General features: G+C 42.0%; 1 protein-coding gene across 3 annotated transcripts in view; it reads right to left on the bottom strand.

Moving 5' to 3' along the window:
- Nucleotides 1-2,188: 2,188 nt before the first annotated feature.
- Nucleotides 2,189-27,096, bottom strand: part of slc12a5a (solute carrier family 12 member 5a) — a 148,020-nt gene continuing 123,112 nt past the window's right edge. For 2 of the 3 annotated variants that reach the window (XM_069691067.1, XM_069691069.1), the window contains exons 5-26: nucleotides 26,099-26,153; nucleotides 24,906-25,036; nucleotides 22,035-22,282; nucleotides 21,288-21,499; nucleotides 19,484-19,651; nucleotides 19,157-19,255; nucleotides 18,003-18,060; nucleotides 17,739-17,913; nucleotides 15,934-16,052; nucleotides 15,523-15,621; nucleotides 15,289-15,408; nucleotides 14,440-14,544; nucleotides 13,914-14,082; nucleotides 13,291-13,486; nucleotides 12,514-12,683; nucleotides 12,092-12,223; nucleotides 11,319-11,426; nucleotides 10,632-10,757; nucleotides 9,645-9,877; nucleotides 9,387-9,401; nucleotides 9,019-9,152; nucleotides 2,189-6,048 (exon numbers count right to left, since the gene is read on the bottom strand). In XM_069691067.1, coding sequence (XP_069547168.1) covers nucleotides 5,957-6,048; nucleotides 9,019-9,152; nucleotides 9,387-9,401; nucleotides 9,645-9,877; nucleotides 10,632-10,757; nucleotides 11,319-11,426; nucleotides 12,092-12,223; nucleotides 12,514-12,683; nucleotides 13,291-13,486; nucleotides 13,914-14,082; nucleotides 14,440-14,544; nucleotides 15,289-15,408; nucleotides 15,523-15,621; nucleotides 15,934-16,052; nucleotides 17,739-17,913; nucleotides 18,003-18,060; nucleotides 19,157-19,255; nucleotides 19,484-19,651; nucleotides 21,288-21,499; nucleotides 22,035-22,282; nucleotides 24,906-25,036; nucleotides 26,099-26,153 — 2,964 coding nt within the window. In that variant the 3' untranslated portion in view covers nucleotides 2,189-5,956. The remainder of the gene's footprint in view (nucleotides 6,049-9,018; nucleotides 9,153-9,386; nucleotides 9,402-9,644; nucleotides 9,878-10,631; nucleotides 10,758-11,318; nucleotides 11,427-12,091; nucleotides 12,224-12,513; nucleotides 12,684-13,290; nucleotides 13,487-13,913; nucleotides 14,083-14,439; nucleotides 14,545-15,288; nucleotides 15,409-15,522; nucleotides 15,622-15,933; nucleotides 16,053-17,738; nucleotides 17,914-18,002; nucleotides 18,061-19,156; nucleotides 19,256-19,483; nucleotides 19,652-21,287; nucleotides 21,500-22,034; nucleotides 22,283-24,905; nucleotides 25,037-26,098; nucleotides 26,154-27,096) is intronic. The other variant, XM_069691068.1, reaches the window with a different exon arrangement.

Here is a 27,096-nt window from a genome sequence, read left to right as displayed (position 1 = left end):
CTATCGGGCGTCCCCGAAGCTCGATACTCAAAATGTCATTTAAAACATACAAAAAAACAAAGTTTAAAAACGGCAAAACACTCTTTTCTTTTTTTTTCTTTTTTTTTAATGAGGGGGTTTTGTTCCAGACTATTTCTTGGTCAGGACCAGCAACTCACCGAGACCAAGATAAAAGTCTGTAAAACAGCTTCCTGTCGTTTCTACGCGTCAGTTTTTGTAAAGATAAAACAAGAAAAGATGTGATGTAATTACGAGCTCCAGAGACGCCGGTAGGTGGATGAAGTTATTTTTGAACAGAGCCGGGGGAACCGTTTCCAGTCTGCGTGCTTGTGTTCGACAAGGAAGTTCCCAAAACATAAAAAAAAAAAAAATAAAAAAAAGGTCATTTGTATGCCTACGTAGATCCGCTTTAGAGATTTGGAAATATTCAGATTCAACACACTGTATTGATCCACAGCTGGTGTCTGAAAAGAGGTAAATCAGCAGACACACTCACTTTCCAAACAACTTCCATTCAACAAAATTTGCAGGCATCTCTTCGAAAACTTTGGCACGTCCGACGTTCTTTGTTTTCACCTTGTTCCGAAACAATATTTTCATTTAACTGATAATTGCTACAAACCATTGTCAGAGGGTGAACAGTGTTTACTTGTCTGCATCTAATTCACTGGAGCACACGTTTTCACACTCATTTATGTAGTTAACTGAAATACACTTTGGTAATCATCTCATCTGCAGGTAATATTTGACACAAAGAGAGGACCTTTGTCAACAGATCTACCATAAAAAATAGAATCTTGTACTATAATAATGTTGTTGTTGTTTTTTTGTTTTTTTTAATCTTGGATACAACGATTGGCCGATCTTAAGGAAAGAAAAAAAAATAATATCAAGAGTATAGGAAATAAAAGGTGCTAACCGATATAAACAAAATACTTTTATACCACAAACACCCAATATATTTTCAATACACCTTTGTTCAGGGTAGTTGCATGCATGCACTGAGTTACACGACATAACTGGACTGGGGGCTCTGCTCGCACTGCACGGGATCGCCCCTCCAGTTTTTCTGATCTGACTCCCAGAGAGAGATCGACTGCGAGAAACGGAAGTGCAGCTGCTGCGCGACCTCCAACATCAGGCACATCTGTCTGCCTGGTGCTTCTGGGAGGATGAAAGGTATGATCTTATGTCAGCTACAGACTGTTTGCCCTCAATATTCTGGGATTAGGTTTTTTTTTTGTTTTTTTGTTGTTGTTGTTGTTGTATTTCTCTGTTGGTGTTTTAACAGGATAGCCTCCTCAACCCCGGTAACAGATGTGTTTCAGAGCCCTTAATATCCATTTAAGGATGGAGACTTGAGTAATGATCACCGGCAAGTTTGTCTCGTGCTACAGTTGTGCAGGCGAAGGATCTGATCTAAACCATGGATCAGCTGGGGAGGGGGGAGGGGGGGGTGGGGGTGGGGGTGGTGGAGAGGGACGGTGCTGACATCGAAGTCGACCCATCTCGTGTCGTCCGAGCAGAGCCGGTACCAGAATTGGAAGCGCGAGTTTTATATTCTTTGATCATTTTTCAGAATTATACTGCAATCACATTTAAAATACAGAGCTGGGGGTGGATTCTGTGGCTGGGATGGGGGAGACCAGGGGTGGGGGGGGGGGGTTTCTGGAGGGGTTGGGTGGGGGGCAGATGGGAGGGAGGAGGAGGGTTGGAGAGGGGATTCTGGGAAGGCTCACCTCACAGATCGAGTGACAAGCACTATAAATTTAACAGTTACTATTATTCTTTTAAAGAAGTTTGGCAAGAGAAAGGAAAAGAGTGTGATGCATGCGAAAAACGTTCAAGACAAACGCTGAAATAATAAGACGTAAACAAAATCAGCAGGTAGATCTCTGGATTACTGCAGTTCAAAACTGCTGCAACATGATAGGAATTAATCACATATATATATATATATATTTTTTTAATAGTCTGAGCTGTCAGACCGCCACAGCTGGCTGTAATACACTGATGTGCCACCGGAGGTCACTGCGGGATCGAGTCTGTGCAGTCACGTCGGCCAGACTGATCCGCTCACGGCCCCCCTCCCCCCTCTTCCTCCCCCTCTCGGTGTAAAGTGCTTCACTGTCTCAGCCACGTTTGGGTTCAACCGTTTAGATCTTTATGGTCAGTAAGACCTGGTGACTGCTGACACTTCCAGCTATTTATATGAAATAAAAACTGACAAAATGAGAAAAAAAATAAAAAAATAAAAGTGAGAACAATATTGCACATAGTCTAACAAAACTCTAAGACTTTGTCCACAGTGATAGAACAGTGTACAACAAAAGACAACACTAGTAGGTTACAGTGTCTCTGACTTAAGTGATAAATATATTTACAAAGGTGAAATGACCATTCCTAAGGCCTGTCTATTCGCAAACTCAAAATCTCCTATTACGTTACATAAGACTACTTGAGCAAGATTGAAACAAGTAACAATTATAATTAACTCATACTTTGTCTTCGTTTTTGCAAAAAGACTTGTTTTTCAAGGTCTATATCGAGTTCTCAAAACGTGTAACTCATTGAGAACATTTGACAACCTCCTCCTCCTCCTCTCCCCCCCCACACACACACACACACTCTGCACCTTGAACATGTAAGTCATCACTATAGAAACCACTAAAACAAATATTGCCACATAGTACCATGCAAACAGCAATTATAAAACATTTATAATTCAATAAATAAATTCATTTTCAATAAACGTCTCCAATAAACATCAGATAATTGTTTTTTTCTTTTGAATAAATTTAAAAGGCTCAGTTGATGCAGGCAATGTTGTAGAGACAATCCTAAAATTAACTGTGTTCTTCAAAAAGTGGCGTGAGCGCTAAACAAACCCCCTTTTTTTTTTTTGTCGGCGTTACGCGTGACGAGCACGTCAAAGAAAAGACTCGCGATTTGGCACCCCGCGTGGCTGCCCGTTAAGTATCACAGGTGGCAAAGGTAGGCAGGCGTGTTCAAAATTTGCAAACGTTCTTCAAATAAACCAGAAGTTGTAACATTTTGGCAATTTCTCTCCGTTTCTTAAAATACTCTACATAAATTAAAAATCTTGTTACTTTAAAATGTATTCACTTTAGTCGTGGGATTAAAGATAGAAATAATCTAGAGATTTTTATTTTTTATTTTTTAGAAAGAGAATAAAAGGGTGGAGGATTTGCCCTCGGGTGTAATATTGCATCAAGGTACTCAGTATAGTTTTCTAATAAAACAGAAAGCTAACCCTTTCCAGAGTTCACAGGCCAAATGTATACAGGTACAGCCTCGTCTTGTTAGATAACCACCGCCGCCACTGATATGTATGTCTATACCCTTTTTCACTTGATCTTTAATGTTGCTTTAGTCATCTCTATTTACAGTACAAATAAATCTATAGATATTAGCAGCATTCACAACATATGGTCCGACATTCAAGCAACACTAAAAACATTTAATACTGTTTTTAAATAGTTCTAGAAACTAGTTTGTTTTGCTTCCCTATATAATGTATATACTGTATATATATACGTGTTTATTTATATTTATATTTCTACTACAAGTGCAAATGACCAAAAACAGTTTCTCTGAGAAAAGAAACGGGACTAAACAAAGTAAAGTGACAGCTGTCCTTGGTCAGAGTGAGATGATTCTGGATTTTATAAGACTTACGAAATCTACATATACAAAATATATGTGTAAAAAAATAAATAACATGATCACATGAGTCCGGATTCCAGCTATTGCACATTCCTTCCGAGATGCACTTTTTCAAACCTAAATTAGGATTTGCTCGCAGAGTCATTCAGACGGGGACGTGAGTGGCTCAAATCTTAAACCAATCTCGGGGGGGGGGGGGGATATAAAATCTCACTGGAGAGTCTACTGCATAGAGTTCCTTCTTGTGGACAAAGTGAGTTTGGTAGCTACAGAAGCCATCGTCCTCTCTATCTGTTGAGACTGGACCCTATAGATAAATAATCAATAGATGCTCAGGGCCTCGGTAAGAGCACATACTTCATCAGCTGGGTGTTTAATGGAGGCCTGATCATCCAGTCTTTACTTAATCTCTAGGGTGACTTTCCAATGATAGTGTCATCGCTATACTAGTTTCATGTAGACCATTTTTTTTTTTTTTTTTTTTTTTTTTTTAGCACACTTTGTTCTTTCTGATTTTATCAATAGAATTGTGTTTACTATTTCTCTTTGAAAAATACTTTGATATGGCACATTTCATGTATTTAAATTTGGCAAAACAACGGTGATGATATATCTTTGAGAATAAATCAAAATGATATACAACTATTTCATCAATATGTGTAACTTCTGTCTATAAACAAATACATATTTGATCTCTAGATGAAAAAATAACATTTAGCATTTTCTTTTTTTTTTTATATATCTTGATGAACTTGACGAAATCATCAAAATTTCACTTGTTGCACAGTGGTGGACAGTGCAGGTGCAGTGCTTTGTCGAGGTTACAATGACGGTTACCATAGTGACAGGAGCCTATGCCATCCAATAAATAAATCCAATAAATAAATATTATTATTATTATTTTTTTTAAAAACAGCATTTTTGAGCTGTCCCTCTGAGCGAAGGAACATTTTCTCTCCACTAGAAGCTTTTTAGTATGTCACAAAAATACTACACTCATACTGAACAACGCGTCAGAGCTTGTACATTATTTACAGTGAACCACAGGAGGGTCGAGGGGTGCTGGCGATGATAATCTCCTCGGGGTGGGGTGGGGTGGGGGTCTTTGTACCGTCTCCCCACTCCGCTGTCACGCCAGCCGTCTGCTAGGAAACGCACTATTCACAGTATAATTACGTGTCAATCTCTACAAACTAAGCTAGCCTTGTATTTTTTTTTGTTTTTGTTTTGTTTTTTTTGGCACTAACAGTGGCCACGGGGATAAACAGCCACTAAGAGATGAGTTGAGAGGAGGGCAGGTGTAGAAACGGTGATGGCGGTAACAGAACGAGCGGAGTAGAAACACACAGTTGGTAGGGTGTCATGCTAAAGGAGGTTAAAGATAATACTGTAGGTTACGTCCACATGCCATTTCAGTCTTCGTCCGACATCAACGTGAATTTCACAGTTCATACTTCACAGCTATGTTCTCCTCCTTCTTCCAGCTGGTGGTCCGTTACCGTGGGTAGCGGTGTCTTTTTTTTTGCCTTGAACGATTATTCACATCGGAGACGACAGGCCTGAACGCTGCGGGAGGTGTCCGATCACCACGAGGGAACTAAACAGACAGTCCTACTCTGAGCTCATTTCAGCTGGCTCTCGGTCTTTTCGAGCAGAAGCCGCGTCTATGCCACACTTGGGTTTAAAAAGAAAGAAAGAAAGAAAGGAAGGAAGAATATCTGCAGAGATTAAAACAAAGACAGACACATACATGCATGTGCGCTCACACCTCAGCTAAGAACCCGCGCCCACCAACGCCACCACCTCCTCCTCCTCCTCCTCCTCCTCGACCGAGTGACTGCGACTCAATGAGAGTTACTACAGTAGATTACAGACCAGCGAAGGAAAAAAAAAAAAAGGTCTCTTTAAGGAACAAATCTAGATAGCGTCTAATTCAGTCTAGAGCCTACAACAGCCATAGTAGCTTTACTGGACAAGAGAGAAAGGTTGAGTAGCTGAGCATGTGGTACTGCTCATCGGGCCTGCGGGGGACGGAGCAGGGGGGACAGGGGGGGGGGGGGGGGGGGGGGACGGAGGGGTGCTGCGCTGAGCCGGGCCGTCGGTCGGGTGCGAGAGGACTATCTTACAGAAATAAACGGTTAGAGCGACACGGTAATGAGGCAGCGTTGATGAGAGGGCGGGAGTACAGGTGGCTGGAACCAGGGTGGGAGGGGAGGGGGGGGGAGTGGTCATTTGGGGGGGGTGGGGGGTGGAAACGACAACTGCTCTTTCAGGAGTAGATAGTGATGACCTCGCGGCCGCCTCCGCGGACCAGGAGAACCCGGTTGAGGCCGTCAGTGAGAACCTCGAGGAACTCCATGTCTGGGAGAAAGAAGTTAAGGAAACTAGAGGAAGCAAAGACGTGTGGCTTCAAGAAAATGCTCATTCAGAATCAGAATCTGAATCAGAATCTGAATCAGAATCAGAATCTGAATCAGAATCGCTTCATTGGCCATGTACGTTGACATACACAAGGAATTTGACTCTCTCAGCGTCCAAAAAAACGAAACAGATAGACATAAGTAGTCATATAAAAACATAAATAGACATATTTACAGGATCAAATCAACAAAAAGAGAGAGCAAAATACTGAGGATGCCATCCCCGGCGCCATCTTGTCATTCCCTTCACTTTTAACACACTATATTGGATTATAAGTGCAATTTTAAAAGACTAAAGTTGACACTTTTGCCCATCAGTCTGGAAAAGTACTCAAACATTTTTTAGGACATTGTGGAAGCTCTTTTGGCAGCTTTAAATAGTTTTGGGTAAATCTCCACAAGCTTTGAAACATGGATTTGGGCAGTTTATCCTTTCCAATCTGACAGATTGGATGGAAAGAGTCTGTGAGCTGCCACTTTCACGATCTATTGCTGGAAATGTTTTATGGGGTTTAAGTCTGGACTTTTTACTGGAACACACCAGTATTATTTTGGCTCTCTGTTGTGCTGATAGCAAACCTTCAAATCTAAAGTCTCGGGTTGTGTGCATTCATGGATCAGGATTTCTTTAAAGACCTCTGTATTTGGTAGCATCTGTCTTTCCTTCAGCTCTGACCGGTCTCCCCTTACCATGATACTACCGCCACCATGCATCGCTGCAGGAAAGGTATTATCAGGTGATGAGCAGCGCCTGGTGTTCGGTAGTCTCGCGCAGCTGACCAATCTCCACCTCGTCAATCTTGAATTCAGGTCGGTTTCCGTTTAGCTGCTCTATAATAAAGCCCTGATTGATGGAGGGCTGCTGAGGTGGTCACCCTTTTCTCGGGTTGTCTTATCTCCTGAAGGAGCCCTGAAGCTCTGCTGAAGTGACTGTTGGATTCTTAGTCATGCTTTGTCACTCAAAGTCACTTTGCTCTGTTACTCAGTTGGCCAGCGATCGACTCCAGGAAGAGTCCTCGTGGTTTATAACTTCTTTCATTCACAATTATTTGGGTCACGGTGCTTCTGGTAACACTTAAAGCTTTTTTTTTTTTTTTTTTAAATGGTTTTATACTCCAACCAAATGTATGCCTTCGCCAAAATGTCTTTGTGGGGCCTCGAGAGAGTTCTTCGGACTTAAAGGTTCAGTTTTTCACCCGACACGTGGTTTGAGTTTGATCTTCCACACAGAGGTGTGAGCCTTTCTAAATGTCGTCCATTTCATGCATTTTTCCACAGGGTGACGAAGTGAAGTTTTCAGTTTGAAATACGTTTAAAAAGCCGATTTACATATCCAGCAGAGGTGAAGCAGCATTAGCCTTAATTGAGAGAAGTTTGTAATTGATTTAACGGCGTGTCTACACAAGAAGCGCTGAAGGCGTGTTTTTCTCAAATGGCTGAACAAACAAATACACACCTGTTTTCGAGATAGAAAACATTTCACTCGCTCTTATGCACCTGTAGACATATATTTGAATCACAATTCTATGCTTCGGGTCTAATGTAGTTACTGCGTGTTGGGCTCTGAGTGCAACCGAAATGCAGGAGACAACACAGATGAAGCAGCGGAGCTGCCGCTGCTCTGCTGACATGCTGCTCGCTCTCCACTTTCCGTGTAGACGTTCCTTAAGTTCACTTTAAACTCTATTTTGGTCTCTAGATGACCTGAGGCGAACTTAGCTGCTAAGAGCTTCATTATATTCACTGGCTAGTTGCTAACTTCGTCAGCAGTTTGGTTGCTGCCCAGACGGCTTACAGTCGGTTTATCAGAGCGTTTTGGGTGAAAACTGAAGCAGTAAAGCTTCAGACTATTAAACTAAAATCAAAACAATTTAAAAGACACTAAAACGGTCCATAGAGGTGAGTAAAACTACAGTCTTGTTCATTCTCTGTGCGTTCAGCACTACGAGAGGCACCTTTCATACCACTCGTTATTCATTCATAATACTAATGAATATTGAAAATGTGATTATTATAGCTTTGAATTGCTGTCAACACCCATTGACAGGTGATGATATAAAGTGCTTCACTGTGGACAGTGTCAGAGACATATTTTATATTCAGTTTAAATAACTGTACCTGATAAAATAACCTATTTATTAAAACTAACAGATTTACTGCAAATATTACTTGAGTTTTCTTTTCTCCTCTCTGCAATGTTACTGTCTGCTTATACATCCTAAGGTTTTTTTTTTTTTGCATCTGTCTATTTTACACATATCTTCTAATAATAAATCACAGAGTTATTTCTTGAAACCAAGTCAATTAACTTACCATTTACTGCTTAAACATCGAAATCCAAGTTTATTCTTGTAATGAGCCCAGAGGCCTAAACTAAATGTGATTATATCTGAACAGCTCCACTAATAGCTTTTCACATCACTTAAATGTCAATTTACAAACTGTTAACCATATTTATACATTTGTAGGTCTGTTTAATGCCGTGGTGTTCCTATTACATGATAATGGCTGAAATTGATGCTTTGTAGGTGTAAATATTGTAACAATAATCAATGATGGAATGGTCCTATGTTTAAACTTTATTCTTTACTAAAGAATCACATTGGTGATAATAGTATTTGCGCTTTCTTTGTCACCAGGTGACCCTCTCTTCCTTCACAAAAATGAATACAGATTAATTCAACTGTACTTTAGACCGTTATCCTTGTTTATATTTATTTTTGAATTTGTAGGTTTCCAGTACTGGTGGTGTCGCATCGTAATGCTTTCAAGTTAAAAAAACAGCAGTCAGGATCCGAGTGACTCGACAGTGTCATAACGGGTTACTTGTGATTTGAAAGGGAGGCAGAACTGTCACCGACATGTTGGAGACTCCTCTCTGTGAACCTACTTCTGTCCTGGTGAAGGATACAGTTCTCGTCACCTGTCCGGTTCTTGGGCGGCCCGGGCATGTTGAGGAGGACTAGCTTGGCCTCTGAGGACTTTTTGATAATGACTTCATTCAGCCGGAGTGCTGTGTGCATACGTCGCACATTGAAGTGGTTCCTGCGTGAAGACAAAGCAACAGAAAAGGAGGTCAAACTCATCCACATTAATTTGAGGCCAGATACTTTATAATTCTAAGCAAGTGACGAAGCATTTTGTGATGTTAAGAGTTCATTGAAGTGACAGATGCTCATTCACACATTTCTTAATGATCCTCATCTGCTCATGAGACTGACTTGATCAGTATAAGATGTGAATGGACTGAATGATTTGTATAGGGTCTTTGGTACTTACAGGTTCTCCCACTCACTGCAGCATGTCAAGAAGAGAAACACATCATTATCAGTACTGCGCTGCTCACATTTTCAGTAAACCTAAAACTTCTACTTCTGCAAACAAGCCTGACACCCCGTGTTTCTGCAGACTTCTTTGATGCTGTATTATATTGAAGGAAAACAGTCTGGAGACTCGAGGCTCCCTTTTTGACAGGGACAAGAAGCAGGTTCACCTTTACAACAGCTACAGGTTCAATGAGCATTGCAAAGCACTCACGGCTTCATGTTGAAGATGTCTTTGATGCCCTCTGGTGTGGCGGCTCCAGGCGGCTTGGCTGGTTCGCCGTCACACTTCTCGGTCCAGGTCATCTGGATCTGCTCTCCGGGGCTCTGGGCCGCCTCTCCGGGGGTCAGCGGGGTGGCCGGGGTGGCGGGGCTAGCCGGGGTGGTGTTGTCATGGATGAGCTGGACCTGGACAGGGGGGGACACAGGGGAAGAGGCCGACTTTGACTATGAGACGAGAGGAAAAGACAACGGATGTGGATTTACATGTACATTACATGGACGGTTGAAAGAGTCACGGTTGAGGTGGAAATGTAGGAATGCAGGCCAAGTCACAGAGAGCCACAGTGTTTGAAAGGGGGAGAGGGAAGGAGAGGGTGATTAAGGAGCCTTTTGTTATTTTTTTTCTACATCACCTGGTATATTTTCTGTAACCTGAGCTGAGACAACATCAACTAATGTATATTACCTGGAAATACAAATGCTGTTAGAGCTTCAGATGACATCAGTTAAACAGGAAACCGAAAATAGCATAAATCTGACCAATCCTACAACTAAAATCTAATTATTTTAGCCTGGCTGAATGTTTAGAAAAGGAAATATTAATAAATAGCCAGGTTTTGTATGTATTAGAAAAATGATATACAACATATACAACAATACTTTAGAGATGCTGGTTGGTGGATTTAGTTCACTTGAGAGCCAGGCTCGCCGTTTCCCATTATGTCCAGTATCTACGCTAAGCTAACTAGAGAAGGACATTAGAAAGGTATCAGTCCTCTTATTTAAATCAAACAATCCCCAAATGTCAAACTACTCTGCGCATTTATAGATAGTTTTCATTCATCCTTTAATCTGTACTGTCCAACAACATCCCTGGGTGCTTGGTTTTACTCAATTTGGATTTATTTTTTTTCATTTGAAATAAACTTTACACTCCAAACTGAGCTCAGTGGTGCTCCACTGGAGAAGCTGATCGTACCTCCTCTTCAGGCTTCTCTTCCTTGCTGGCTGCAGGCGGTTCCTCGGTCACACTCAGCTGGGTGGTCACAGCGGCCGGGTTCTTACGGCGGATGGACCCGCGGGATGAATCAGTGATGCTCTGGATCTGTGACGAAGGAGACGGAGGAAAGCAGTGATATGAGCACAGGTTGTATTTTAGAGACATTCTTTTGCTCGATATTTACGAGAAGCCCGGGCCGGTCGGGAAGGTGGATTTACATTTATTTACTGTTTGTCACTGCAGTTGACCGCAAAAAAAGCAAAGTACAAGTGGAGATAATTCCCTTGCACTTATTAAATTTATCGACCTGGAGATTCAGCCGATCTTTCAGTCCAACAAAGAATCTGTTGGCGATAATAATATAACACTGAGATCAATATTTTTCATTTTCTCAGTGTGTCAAAACATCATCACGCTGTCATACACAAAAGCAAAGCGGTTGCTATTGTAGCTGTAGTCAGCGCTGATAGAGAGGATAAATATGGTGTCCTACTGCTCTAATTTAACCGCAGATATGCTTTTGTCCAGAGGGGCCTCTGTGTCATGTTAAGTCAAGTCAAATCAAGCCGAGCAATGCCAAGTCGGCCTGTCAAGTCGAGTCAAGTTCACGAGTGCATCTTTGGGTGTATTTCCAAACAAAACTTTGACGTAAACAAACTTCCTTACCTCTCTCTCACGCTCATTCTTGGTTAGGTTGATCTGTTTGAGCATCTGCGACCGTTGTTCCATCACCAGGGTCTTTTCGTAAGTGTAGGCTGAGATGTCGCTGTCATGCTTGAGGAAAGAAACAAGATTTTTTTTCCCCCCAATTCATTGTTGTTGTTTTTGTGATGTCAATACTTTTCCCAGTACATTCATTGCCAATTTTCTCTTGTAATGTTGTCGCCATCTCTGCTGACTCCTCTGCTGACACCCTGACACAGATGCAGTCACCAAGACGTTGCACTCGGGGAGGGTAAAGGCGAAGGTCTGCTCGAAACAAACTCGATTATACAACACGCTCACACTTTGAGACGGCCTTTCTGTGAAGACATTCATGACGCGGTGCCCGGTTGTACACATGAAAAATGATGCAGCCTCGCATTTCCAGCGCTGGAAAACTGCTGGTTAAGGAGGTTTTGGACACTGTTTGACCTTCCAATAATACTGACACTTTAACACACTGTATTTCATGCTGTCCCTCGCACCATCTAATAGGCATCAGTATTGCAATGATCGCAGCAGTCATGCATCCTAATTGCCTCCCTGCGTGTCAACAATGCCGGTCGTGTCCACTGGAACAACAACTGGCCAAACCTGAGGCATCGCTGGAGGAAGCCAGCTGGATTGTCCTGAGATTGAAGTGCTTATAAATGTACCTTTATAGGTTACATGCTTTTACTGAGGTTGTGGTTACAAATATTTTATAAAGCCAGTGTAGCCTTGAGAAACCACCTCACCATTTCTACAACTTCCACCATGGCGTCGATACGGAGGTGATAGAGGAATGTGGTCAGGTCCTTTTTCATCTGGATGCTGTTGTCGTCCAACTGGGCCACAGTGAAGATGCGCATCTTGCACTTCCTCCAAACCTGAGGAGCAAAAATATTATTTCTGACATATCCTTATTGTTCCACTGTTTTCTTACGACTGAATGCAGGTTTTTACTGAATGAGCCCCTTTTTATGAGATCTGATGGGATTGATGAGTCTGCTTGTCTACCTGTTAGGAAGTTGAAAAAAAATCACCAGAGATTGAATTTAAAAGTTTTTCATCGTGTTTTCATAAAGTCTGAAAGAAACTTGTATCTGACAGTGGGAATCAAGACTTTCAAAGTAATGTGCACTTGTTTTGTCTTTCTTTGCAGTAGTAATTACTGCACCTTGTGCTGGCGGAGAAGGAATGGCAGCAGCATCAGCATTCCTCCGTCATGGACGATCCACCACACGTCAATGTGACCCTCAGTGAAGCGCTCGCCATTGGACGGGAAGGCTGAGATGTTCTTCGGGACGAGCAGAGCCAGGTGAGCCGCGGTTGTTTCTCTGACCAACTCTGCAGAGCAGAATTACAGACGCAGAGAATAATTTGCGTTAGCTGCACTACATATATAACTGGTCTTCATTTCAGAATCTGTTCCTGCAGGTTTTATTACTATTTTAGGGTGTTTTGAATTTTTCTCTGAATAATTTTTTTGGGCAATTTGCTTTGTGACCTCAGTGGCAACGATTACCTATGATTCAATATAAGTATGTTTCTATAGGTGAATATAGGTGAGGCAGAGTTTTTCTTATTACAGGTGAATATTTAGTCAGCCAATCCTTCTCTGTTTGGATATATTCCCTCTTGTCTTTAGTGGTGTGTAATGTTTTACGAGGGAGATTTCACTGATTGTTTTCCCTCAACAGAGGTATTAAATAGCAGAAGATGCTACTCAAAAGCTGGAGCTGGTTGTTTTTTTTTTTCTTGCTGAGATGCTCCAGCTGGACAAAGAAGAGCTTGCAAACTGCAGCTTTTTGTTGAAGTGATGTGTCTTAGAGCGCCAATCCACAAGTCTACCTGAATAATCTGCCTAAGGCATCTTTAAAACAGAGCCAAAGCTTCTGGGTTTTTAGCTTTTTTGGATAAGATTAAAGTTTTTTTTTTTCTCTCAGTAGCCCACCAATAAAGTTCCTCCAGGTCTGGTGCTCATCTCCTTGCTTCCAGTTGCGTGGCCAGGAGACCAGTACGGCGTTATGTTTCAGGCCTCCCAACCCACTGGCCTGGAGCAGATGGGACGTAGCATCACGCAGGTTGGAGGACACGGTCACCTGACAGAAGCCCTTCAACTTCTCCGTCTCCATCAGTTTATGAAGTGCCTAAAAAGTCAAGACGGAGAAAACAATTGTTACCAAAGTAGAAAGAAGACTAACTTAGTATCAAACCAGTAATTCCTAAAATCCGTATGATCACAGTTATGGCTGATGATTTGAATTGACTGTGTTTTAAAGACCACATTTACAGTGATATTTTTGGATTTACAATAGTTTTCTTGGAGGAAATTCCCACTGGTACAATATCCTAAAGCTCTGCCTTGGAATAAACTAGGATAAATGGAAATGAAATCTTTAGAGAGTTGTTTTTTTCTAAATATTGTGGCATTAATTAAACATTTGAGAGATTCATGGTCGCGTGCTGTTAAATGTATAAATTGTGCTGCACAGTATTAACACGTTTTAGTGATTACTCATGTTCTGAGACTTTAAAGTGTTACAGACGGTCATTAAATGATGAAAGTCTCTCAACCTGCTCTGCACGCTGGGCCTTGTCGTAGTTGTCCAGGTAGGTCCCCTCTAGAGCCGTCCCAACAATGGTCAGACCTTTGCCTGCCTTCAGCTGGTTGGTCAGAGACAGCAGACGCGGCTGCTCAATGTTTTGCTCTGCGTCCGTACTAACCAGCACCAGCAGCTGTGGCCTGGAGAGTAGAGAGAGTAGAGAGAGAGAGAGAGAGAGAGGAAGTGAAAACTCAGGGCAGAAAAAAAGGAAGAGGAAGACACAAAAAAAAGGAGTAAAAGAACAAGGAGAGTGACAAAGAGTCAAGTAAAGCCCTGAACAAAGTTGGAGAAGTAAAAGTTCTTGTTGGGAAAGAGAGGAAAAATGGCACGAAAGGTTGATGCGTCGATATAAATTCACAGTGCAACCCTCGTTGTTCGACAGCTGTGACGAGGAGAATCCTATTAACTGAGGGAACGACTGGATAAGCTCAGACATGTTGTTAATTGCTATGTTAATTGGAACAAAGACAAAACATCACAGTGAGTGTGGGTCATACCTCCAGTTCTTGGTGTGTGGAGGACCTTCCTCCAGCCGCATGAGAGCGAAACGTGCAGCGCTCAGAGATAGACCGCGGATCCCATCCCCCCACTCTTTCTCCGCACTGTGACACAGACGAGAGACAATCACAGACAAAACGTGAACAATAGTTTCGCAGCTAGATTCTAAATTTAAAACATGACCATGACACAGTGTGATCGCCGAAACAAATCCACTTTCAGACGACAGTTTGACTCAGCAGTATGATTAAATACAAAGCGTCACTGGTAAATGTCAGTCACCACAGCCCTGAAATACTCAGTGTGCATCGCTCTTTACTCATCCAGTAGAAGCATGGACTGATTACTGAACGGGACCACCGGGCACAGGCCGAGGGGCCCGAGGGGTCTGGGGCCCCCAGAGATACACATTAGCATTTATTGTTGGAAAGTCACAGAGCTCAGTTACATGTCAGGATGTACTGATCACACTTTACACTTCTAATTCTTATCAGAGTAATGAATATTTGATGAACAAATCCAATAATGAATTTGTTTTTGTATATTTTACCTAATATTACACCTGAACAGTACACAAAGGAGACAGTAACATGTCATTGAATCATAACAAAACAACTGTATATCTAAGTGGTTTGCCCAGAAATTAACACCCTAATATAGCAGGAAGCGACAGGAGCCCCAGTCAGTAGGACCAAACAAAATGATCAGTTTCCCTTTAAATTACCAACAAAAAATGAACTGTGTTGGTGATGAGAAATATCGAACTCTTACAATACAGTACACACACATACGCCAACAAAAAGGCAGCCAGGGAGTCCAATCTTTCCTGATGGTTGCGCTGCACTCACCCTGCGAACTCGATATACTTGTAGATGGAGCCGGCAATTACCATGGCGACGATGGCGTAGTACCAAGAACAGATGAACATAAGAGTGAGACACAAGCTCATCCCCAGGAAAGACAGAGCCCTATAGAGACGGAGAGAGAGAGAGAGGGAGACATTTAAAAACACAAGTTTCATTCCAATTATATATATATATAAAGAATCAGCTGCTGTTTTCCTTTGTAGCGGCTGAACGGACCAGTGGTAGAACTTGAAACGAGGTCTCCAGTTTGGTGTCCTCAGCAGCGTCTGGAGGGCACAGGCCAGATTCACAAACATGTAACACATCAAGAAGAACCTACAGGACACACATACGCAAGGAAACTTTATTTACAACACAGTTCTTCTCATGTACTGTAGCATAACAGATTGATTTGACCAAATGCTGTATAGGGCATGTTATGTTAAAAGTCTGTGAAACACTGGTATTTATTTGTATTACCAAAGTAGGAAAGTGATTGTCCTTTTGTGCGCTGAGCTAAAATCCTGAGCCCATACAACTTTGGCATTTTCATTGTTTAAGAAATAGCAGGGGACTGGCGGCTCTGAAATGTCTCACTGTTGGTTTTTAAAAATGGCAATAAATTAGAGTGTTTGTTTCAGTTCTCACATGGAGAGGATGGGAGCCACTGCATCCAAGGAGGCAATGAGGATGCCGCTCTCGCAAATACAGGCTGTCAGCAGGAGGGACCATGTGGGCTCTCCATTGGCCTTCCCATGGCCAAAAATCTGCAGGGCCAACACAGAAAACACATCACCAACACAACTATGTCAGAGTATGTCTGCATGAAGCGCTTTATGCTCTATGTGAAGTCATTACACCACCGTACCATCCCGGACTGTACACTGCTTCCCCAACAACAAGCCGTGGATCACCAGTGACCTGAAGGTGCTTCTTAATCAGAAGAAAGCAGCCTTCAGGTCTGGGGACAGGGAGGAGCTCAGGAGAGTGCAGCGTGACCTGAAGGAGAAGCTGAGAGAGTGCAAGGACTCCTACAGGAGGAAGCTGGAGGCCAAACTCCAGCAGAACAACGTGAGGGAGGTGTGGACCGGTATGAAGGAGATTACTGGGTTGAAGGGGAGAGAGAGACAACCAGGGGGCTCCCTGGAGAGGAACAATGAGTTAAACTGTTTCTTCAACAGGTTTGGTTCACCGCCCTCTTCTGTCTCCTCCACACCTCCCAAACACCTCTGCGTCCCCCTCTGTCCCACCTGGTGAGCTGCATGGACACAGAGCCCTCAACTCCAAAGGGCTCTTCCACCATCAAGACTGACTGATCACTGACTACCTGACAGGCAGACCACAGTTTGTCCGTCTGGGCAGTGTGCTGTCTGATACGGTGGTCAGTGGTACTGGAGCTCCTCAGGGAACTGTTCTGTCTCCCTTCCTGTTCACCTTGTACACCACTGACTTCCAGTACAACTCAGAGTCCTGCCATCTGCAGAAGTTCTCTGATGACTCTGCAGTGGTCGGGTGTATAAGGGATGGACGGGAGGACGAGTACAGGGCAGTAGTGGAGGACTTTGTGGAGTGGAGAAATCAGCTGCTCCTGAACGTGGCCAAGATCAGAGAGATGGTGGTCGACTTCAGGAGGAAGGCGACGGCTCCACAACCGCTGAGAGTTCTGGGAGAGGAGGTGGACATGGTGGAGGAGTACAAGTACCTGGGTGTGTCCATCGACAACAGACTGAACTGGAAGACCAACATCAATGCTGTCTACAAGAAGGTGATGAGTCGACTCTTTTTCTTGAGGAAACTCCGATTCTTCAATGTGTGCAGCGTGATGTTGGAGATGTTCTACCAGTCTGTTGTGGCCAGTGCATTGTACTTCACTGTGGTCTGCTGGGAGAGCAGCATTGGAGCCGGCAACACCAACAGACTTAACAAACTGGTTAAGAAGGCCGGCTCCATCATTGGCTGCAAACTGGACAGTCTGGAAAAGGTGGTGGAGAGGAGGACACTGAGGAAACTATTATCCATGTTTGCTCCACCACCTGCTGCAGGGACAGCGGAGCACTTTCTCCAAAAGACTCCTCCAGCTCCGCTGTCCCAAGGACCGATACAGGAGATCATTCCTGCCGACCGTAATAAGACTGTACAATAACTCACCTCTGGCAAAATCCATCACACAACAATAACACCGTTGTCTGTTTTTCTTAGTTGTTTAAATTAAAAAAAAATTAAAACTTTGCACTATTGTTTAGTTAGTTTTAATTTAATTATTCTATTTTATTTTATTCTATATACTGTGCATTTTTACATTTAATATTTTTTACTGTTATTTTATTTCTTTCCTGTATCTATAAATGCTGCTGTAGCGAAAGAATTTCCCCTTGGGGATTAATAAAGTAACTATCTACCTATCTATCTATTACATTACGGCTGTATGAGGAGTGAAAAAAAAGTGTACTGACCCGGAGGGCGGGCACGATGCCATCCTTGGCAATGGCCTGCATGAGACGAGGAGCTCCCGTCAGACTCTGAAGACCCGCCCCGCACGTGGAGAAGAAAGAGCCAATCACGATCACCCATGGTGATGGCCAAGCCAGCGTGCCAATCACCAAATTCCCGTGGACGCCCTCTCCGAACCTGAAGGAGATTCACAGAGTGACTGGCCAATTACAAACAGCATCAGCCTTAGACTCATTTAATGTACTATTAAAAAAGAATGGACTTACTTGTCCCTGAGGACGACACCCTCGATGCAGGCACCAAACAGAAGCACACTCGACATGTCTGAGCAGTTGTGGATCAGGAAAGTAAACTCATTTCACAGAGACAGTCATTTTCAAACGGTAGACATTTGATCCATTTTCAGCCGGCCTGAATATTTTAGGATGAGTCTTGTTTCACTACTTGATTATAAAAAAACTATGACCATTTCCTCCTGAAGATGCACTTAATTATCTGATAAACCAATTTGGTATATTTGTTGAGAAAATATGTGAATCGATTTTGTTTAGAATAATATCTCAGAGATCATTGATCTCGAAACTAATATGCTTCGGCTTTATTAACTTGTGATTGCACAGGCAGCTGAGTGATGCGATTAGAAGTCCTAATCAAATTTGTGTAGACCCCGAGCTGGTTACTCTGAGAAACATTGGAAGATATTCAAGATTGCTGCTTCAGTGGTAGGAGACCTACAGTATAGTCGGCATTGAATGTTGAAGCGAGAAAGAGAAAAACATGATCTTTTTGTGGAAAAAAAACTCGCGTAATAAGATGTTGGCAAGCAAATGATTCAAAAGCCATGTCACCATGATTTAAAAAAAGAGGGGAATCGTCATCCACCATTAACGCTACAAGCATACTTTAGACCCGTTGTCAAAATTAGACTGGTAACGTAGCAGTTATGTCTCTTTCCAGATGTAAAATGTTGACCTTTAGTTATGAGGCTCCCTGCAGACCGATCAGTGTGTTTTATCTGCAGCAGAGCGAAGCATCTCAGTGCATCATCGCTTCTAATCCGGTCAAAAATGGACGAGCAGCCTGACGTATCACCACTGTGCTTAAAATACCATTTAAGTGGACATCCAGTGGGGCTGACACAGTAGTAAAAAACAAGATCATAAATAGGGTTTTTGTCAGATAAATGATTCTGAGGAGTCTGGTTAACATCAATAATGTGTGGGTTTGACCTTTGTGAGCTGATGTCAGTAGATCATTTTTAAATATCACTACAAATCCATGATCCCAACACATTTCATCGAAATAAGGCCAAACACATAATATATAACCCAAAAACGAACTATTTTAAATGTTCGAATAGTTTTTTTAGATGTTTGCAGTGGCATGTGCTCTCCTGCAGAGGGCACTAGTGAGGGGATACAGACAGTGGAGGTGGTGGTGATGGCTGCAATGGTTCCAATGGGGATTGACTTTTGGGCATCGCGCAGGTCTCCAGAGCGGTTGGATCCAGCCATGATCCCTTAAGAGATAGTCGAGAGGCAATCATTGTAAAGATCAGAGATTTATAACAAGGTGTGTTAGAAGCAGCAAAAATAATTCCAATACCGACACAACTGGGAAATACATACAGATGTCTGAGCATTGTAAACGACACCAGAAATATCATACAGAAATCGGTTTAATTGCTAACAATGATTAAATGAAAAACTCGATAAAGACACAAACAAAGATAAAAATCAGTTTTCACCTGTCACAGACGGGAAGTAGATGCCAACCAGCAACGTGAAGAAGCTGGCGATGTCGGCCACCACGTAGCGGTTAGCGTTGGTCACAGCATCGTCCTGGTCCTCCACTGACTCCATGGCTAGCCTGGCGATCAGGTCTCCCTTCTCATAGTAGGTCCCAAACAGGTTCTCTGCATTGGCAGGAAAGAAGAGAGTAGAATCCGGTGAGTGGTTCATGTGGACACAGGCAGATATAAAAAAAGTACATGACATGCTCTCTTTCAAAACTCCCCTCCAAACTACATTTTTCAATTGTGACTTAAGTCAAAGACAAACTAATAAATCGTAGTTCTTCAGACAGTTATCGGTGAGTTACAATTTTGTATTTATTTCTCTGTTTTTGTTACAATGAGCAAAAAATAAATATTTTACAAGAGTTCCTTTGTATGGCTTCTGATGCTGGGATAAGCCGAGAGCTAAATTTGCCAAGAGTTTACAAATCCAGGAGGACTGAGCTAAAGTTCAAGTTCAAATATGGGGTACTGCATGGTTTCTGCCAAACAAATACTTAAATTGTGACTTTTAAAGGCTTTTAAAACACAACAACATGATACTGACAGTGGACTGACAACTGGTAACAGCTAGCTGTCTCTGTCTTAAGGTAAAAATATTATGGATACCAAAAACACTCATATTACCTTTAAATTACTGAGCTACACTAGGTGGATTTTGTTGTTTTCCCACTTTACACAATTGTATCAAAGTAAGTAGATTGTATTGTAGAATAATTTTTTAAATATTGATCAACAGAGGAAATGGACATTTATGGTCGAGGTAAAAAAAATCTCTTGATGGTGATGGTGAATGCAAAATACATATTTGAATACATATTCAGCTCCTATAACAGGACTCAACAATCACTGGTGCAGCAGGGTTTGTTTTCAAAATCTCCCATGCATTAAAGGAACATTAATGGTTCCTTTTACTGATCGTAAAAAATTAAACATAAATCTACTTTGATTCAAAGTTGTAAAACAATGAAACATGAACACTTCTAATGGGAGGGTACTTTTTATAGGCACTGTATCAACCCTGGGCTCTGATTTTTTCAAATGGGAATCCTGTTAACGACCAGTGAGTGAAACAAAGGTAAGCTCGTTCTGGGCTCTCTGCAGCCGAGGGTTTCGGTAAGTACTTCTGTTACTTTGTTCTGCTTTGTCTTTGTGAAACTAATTCAGTTTCTACATTTCCTGGAAGGACTTCCAACCATCAACAAAAGATGAGGTTCAGCCTGCAGCATCTAGTCACATGTACAGCAGGTGGAGTGAGTAATGTCGACAGCAGAGTCAGAGGAAATGTTTTTTTGTTTTTTTTTAGAAAAAGTGAAACCTGTTCCCTTTCAAATGTAACATGACATAACAGACCACTGAGGCAACAATGAAAAGACATAAATAATAAAAATATAAGTAGGGCATAATATAGACAAGTTTTACAAATGAGACATAGACACACAATCAAATAAATTATATATGGTTCAAAAATAAAAGTGGCAGCCTGTGCTTTTTCCCTGAAAAAAAAACATCTGCAGCCACTCATACTGGAGACATTGTTATGTTCTCCCATAAAATAAATCATTTTTGGTAAAAAGGAAAGACTTTTCATCTTTTCCTTTTGTGATACATGGGCAACAATGCTTTATGAGATTTTGCTTTTCAGGAAAGAATGCAAACACCACCAGTAAATTAAAACGGACTCAGCAGCTTCAAAACCACAAAACAGCATTTGTGTTGTCACCGTATGAAAACGATCCAAAACATAGAAACCAACCTGCCAGGATTCCACTGGTGACCCCGGGGATGCCCTGGATCCGAGTCACATTGTTGGCGGCGAAGTATTTGTCGCAGGTGGCGTTGAGGAAAGGTGAATCGCAGAACATCTGCCACAGCTGGGTGGTGACTGTCCCATTAGCTGTCTCAATGGTTTTGGCACAAACATCAAAGGTCTTCCACACCAAAGTGCGGTTCCCCAAAATGCACGCACTGGAAGACGGAGACGCACAAAATGTCTGTGAAATGTCTGTTGTGTGTGTATGTCAGTGTGTGTGTGTGTGTGTGTGTGTGTGTGTGTGTGTGTGTGTGTGTGTGTGTGTGTGTGTGTGTGTGTGTGTGTGTGTATGTCAGTGAGTGTGTGTGTGTGTGTGTGTGTGAATCCCCAAATTTCCCCTTCTGCTCGTTGGTTTGATTTTCTGATTCATTCTGTGATTTTTGGTGCAACAACTCTACAGATCTAAATAGTAAAAAACTGTGAAATATAGTGCTGAAGTGAGATGAACAATAGACATGCAGGTCTGATCAATCAGCATCTTAACGCCTATTTCAGTGTGAGGAAGGTTTGGACATAATGATAGAAACAAGAACCCATTCGATTTATAATGAAAATAATTCACTTCGAACAAATAACTAGCAAGTTGCTTGTTTTCCTTCGTCAGCTTAGTTCGCCTGCGTATTACATGTGTGGTTTAGTCTGTTTAACGGCTCATTGTATATTCTGTTGGATTGTTTTGTGTCTGCTTACGGGAAGTCGGGAGGATCGATGGCGGTCTTGATGACTCCGGCGTACACGGCCAGGATGGAGAGAATGACGCAGGCTAGAAACACTAGGGCCAGCTTGTTCACGTACTTCACGCCGACGAACACCACCGTGGCCATGGAGGTCAACAGGATGGTTCCATACACACGCATGTTGTTCAGCAAGGCCGCCTCCGCCTCAGCACCCTCCAGGCCCTCCAGGGGGAATATGGCAGCTTTGGGGCATATGTAGATCTAAAGTAGAGGGGTTAAATTATTATTAATATGTACCTTTATGTATCCAGGGACAACACACCTGCCTTTTTCCTCATATAGTTTCCATACAAGCTCATTGTTGCTCAAGGGCATCTTGGTGGTAGTTGTTGAGGGAGTGTGAGTGTTACTCATCCACTTACACTCCTCACTTTCCCCCCTCCTGTCTCGGGATTTAAAGTGCCATATTTCAGGTCACAAACCTGCTCCTCCAGCTCATTGTTTAAAGTGGAGTTTATTAAATTTCACCCTGGGTAAAAAGAAAAGAAAAGAAGAAGAAATATAATAAAAGAGGTAAGAAAAGCAGTGAGAGATGAGGTGAGTGAGAAGGACAACTCTGTGAAGTGTGAAAACATGTGATGCTCACATTACGAGTCCTCTGCTGGAGCTCGAAGCAGCACACATAATACTGGCTGCTATGTTAATTCAGCTTAATTAAAGAACTCAAGCATGGTATTAATATTCAAAATGAACTGCCATTACGTTCGCTTTTACTACGGGTCAATCTAAGAATAGTCCCATCATATATAAAACGGTAAACCTCTAATTAGCTCATCAGTATCTGTCATCAGCTTCAGATGATTCATGGCAGGGCTGTTACATAAGCACAGGAATTTCTCTCTCTCTCTTTGAAAATCATCATTTGGTTTCTACCCCAAACAGTTTAATTACCGTGAAGAGCAAAGACAGAATTAAGAAGAACAAGCGGGGAGTCGTGGCTCAGTTGGGTCATTCGGCTCGAGAAGCTGATCGGATGCTAAGAACAGCATATCACTAGGCAAACAAATGCTGTGAACAGTTCATGCTTCCTAAAATAGCAGCATCAGTTTGTGTTCTTGGCTCGAGTGGAAGGATGAAACATATTCAAATCAGCCCTCTCCAGATCCGCTCCTTACAATTCTGCAGGGATTGTCATTTTACAATGGAAACTAAGCCAGCTTTGACCCAGAAGACAGAATTAACCTCCAGGCATGATCAAACTCTGCATATCCATTAGTGGCATCCAGAAGGAGAATGAAAAACACACTCTGGTATGTTGATAACAGTGGACCAAAGTGATGAGAGCTGTTTCAAGGAATGGTCTTGTTACTCCGCCAGTGTCTTGATCTCTCGCTAATGCAGTATTTGCATAATCACCCAATGCTCCATGCAGCATGGGGGACTGCAGTGGAAGAAGTGTTGAATAAAAGGCAGAGGAGGAGGAGGAGGAGGAGGAGGAGGAGGAAGAGGAGGAGGGGAATGAAGATCGAGATGAAAGATTCCGGCATTTCATCAACTTATCAGAATTCACGTTGAAGGAGACACAGTGAGAGAAAAAAACAGCTTCAAAGCACAGCGAGGAAGAAAATATACCGAAGGAGAAGAACTCATAGTACAATGGTAAACTTCATTTGTGTTTGGAAGCATAGCGGTTCGCTTTTCCTCGCTTTGCTGGGACTGCAAGGATTACAGAAGACAGCGTGGACCTGGCCGAAAAGGACAAGTCGACGCTGGTTCCAGACCTCTTGTGCTCATTGACAGCTGTTTCCCTGATTATAAAAATTTAGCTAATCACAGGCTTGTAAGAAGGATTAAAAATGAGGGGATCATCTTCCTGCTGCTGTGCAACAAAAATAGTGACAAGCGTGGCTGAGATTAAAAAGCTACCCAGGTTGCTGTAGAAACACAGCGACATAATAACTCTTCTGTAAACACGTGTCTGTGATTGTCATGACAAACTGTCAAGGAATAGCTTGACATTTGTGGGCATGTTAGCGTTGGATAAGAAAACTGACACCAGTTGTAGCATTAAAGTAATAACATGTTTACCTGTTTAAATAGAAGACATGATTTTTGAATACCACTGTGCTGCTGGTTTCGTTTGGCTCCTTGCCTTTAATCATTGAACCGTTTCCAGTTCTGGCTCCAGATTTTCCTTGGACAAGAACAAATCTTTTATGTATTACCAACATAATTTAATTTAAGGGGTCATATTCGCCAGTGGCAATTCTGCACTTGCTGCCCAACGACATCAAGTTCCTCGCTGAGTTGTTGTTGTGAAGATGTTATCACCTTGACAAACTTGTTGAAGTATGCTGTTTGGGAGTTCACTGCAGGGAATGTCATCCTCCACTAACCTGGCAACTCCCATAGTATTCCTTTTAGAGGTCTATCAACAGAAGAGGGGAATGTCATTTTAAGCAGACCATACAGTTGACTGTTCTCTCCTTCGCTCACTCAACTGGAAACCCCCAAAAAACAAACAAACATGGCAGCTGTTCACTTTTTTTTTTTTTTTTTTTAAACCAGTCTGAGAATAAATATGTGGTGATAAACAGGCAATGCACCTGCAGAGGAATGCGTCACTTTTAGGAGAGTCATGTGACCATCGAAACATTCAGTGATTGGTTGGGACATGAGTGAACTTTTAAAGGGTTGTTTCCTGACTCTTTGCTGGATGCTTGACACCAACACTTGTTTACGCACATTACCTTCTTTATGACCCCATCGGCCTGTTCATATAATCACTGGCACAAAGGTAAAATGATAAAGGAGATGCTCTGAAGATGACAGGAACAGAATCAAAGAGGAGTAGACGCAAACATTGACACAGGTTGTTTCTTACCAGGAGCAGCTCGATGGCTCCCAGGATGTACATGGCTCCAGCGAAGGTGGTTCCCAGATAGAAACAGATCCCCACTGCTCCGCCAAACTCAGGGCCCAGCGAACGGGATATCATGTAGTAGGCGCCTCCCGCTACACACAAACACGACAAAATTATTCAAAACATTCAGAAATGTGTGTAGATCATTTAAATAGGCTTTTTTTTTTTTTCCTGTGAGAAGACTTTTGGCTAAGAAACAATATGAGTAACTCCATGTATCTTCTCAACATATTAGAATCAATTATGTTGATGTCACATGTATACGTTACCCATTTGGGTCGGCACAGATTTTTGGTAGTGTCAGTTAAGCAATTTTTGATAGATGTACTCACCTTTTACACTATAAAATGTAAGGGTTTATGACAAATGCCCACTATGTTACCAAAGAACTAAAGAAATGTATAACAACTGTTGACTTTGTGTATCTATTTGCAAAAAAAACAAACAAGTATTCAACTCAAAACAAAGAAAAGTCTGTAAAGCAGCAACCAGTAAATGCGGGGCAGTTTTACTTTTCATTGATTCATTTGTAAATGGATTAAAAAATGTATGTATTTCTACTACTTTGCTTTAGTCATACTTCTTTCCAATAGTTGTAGTTTTGGCTCTGCTGGTGTTGTTACAAACATTTGTTATCATTGCATCTTTGTGTATAACAGTGTGCAAATAAATTAACCAAACATAAATAATTAGACTTTAATCAGCACATTGCACCAGCATAAAGGCCGATACCAGTTATATAGAGACAGTTATAATTGGCGTACAGTTCCACACTTCACGACAAGCCTGTAATTTGCTCTGACCCCTGCTTTATGCACTCCAAATGGTAAGACGCAGGCCATCATTACTATGTGAACTCGCATTAAAAAAATGTAGCGACACTGCATGTGTACACTACATGCCTGCATACAGATACAAACATGCGCACCAAGATTTTCATGGCAGACATTTGGCTGTTGCTTTATTTTGTGTAAATAACGTTGGGTAATGTCAAGTTAAAGTGCACAAGATCCCAGACTAAAGCCTTTAATGTTTCTGGAGATTTCAAGCTGTGCTTGGCGCAATGTGCCAAAAGCAATCAGTGAAAAGAGAAATTTAGAAGCGGACAGTCTCAAACAGCGATGACTGTGTGGTGCCAGCGTCTGCTCACCCACCTGGCACTACTCCATTGGTAGCGATGGCACTCATTGAGATGGCAGTCAGCATGGTCTACACGGAAAGGGAGGAGAAAAGGCAGAGGAACAGGAAAAAAAAAATGACATCAAACTCACCAGATTCAGCATTTAAGCCTTTAAAAAGTGTAATACAACTTTTATAATGTATAAACTGTTAACTAAATCCCAGTATGATGAAGTAAAGAATTGTTTTCCATCAGTAAATGTCACAAAAATCTACAGCTAACAAAGACCAGAAAAGCAAGGGCTCAAAAGAGGAAAAAAAACAGAGTCAACACCTATGTTAGCAACTCAGTGAGGCGGTATTTAAGCACAGCGGTGCTTTGAGCTAAATGTCAGCAAGCTAACACACTCAGAATGACAATGCCAACATGCCAGCAGGTACTGTGTTTATCAAGTTAGCACAAAGACAATAGGCCTGGCTCAGTACCATCTTAGTTGAACATTTCATAACACTAAATCAGAGGGCAGCTGAGGCTGATGGAAATATAACTATAGTTTTGCAGGTATGTGGTCATGAACCGAGGTGTTGGACAGATTACATGTTTGACTTGATGATAAAGTTCAGGGATCAGGGATCATCAAAGCCAAAATTCAACCTGAGAAGTCTCAAATATGTCTGGTGTTTAATGTCATCCCATTAGCATTACTGAAAATTATACACTTTAAAAGTAAGATCCTCCACTATTTAAAACAAAACAAAAATCACTTCCACTTTTAGAAGTAAACTTCCTACATTTGTCCGCAGATGTTCATCATAACGGTGTCAGGCCCGTGGACAGTAACAAATCTCGTATCACATAACCCTGGTACAGACTTTATGTGGGGACAACAACAATTTACAGCTCTGCTAAATGATGAAACCGCCCGCTTGTTGATTAGATAAATAATTAGGCCGCTGGGCCTGTCAACAGCTGTCAGAACACATTCAGACAACCAATGACAACTCTAATGTAACTCTGGTATTGAGTGGGAGA

This window comes from Brachyistius frenatus, unplaced genomic scaffold (assembly GCF_029030835.1).
Source record: "Brachyistius frenatus isolate BFR_SWC_R1_liver_20210118 unplaced genomic scaffold, ASM2903083v1 Contig_10, whole genome shotgun sequence".
NCBI classification, from domain to species: Eukaryota; Metazoa; Chordata; class Actinopteri; family Embiotocidae; genus Brachyistius; species Brachyistius frenatus.
This window is presented reverse-complemented; position numbering and strand designations above follow the sequence as displayed.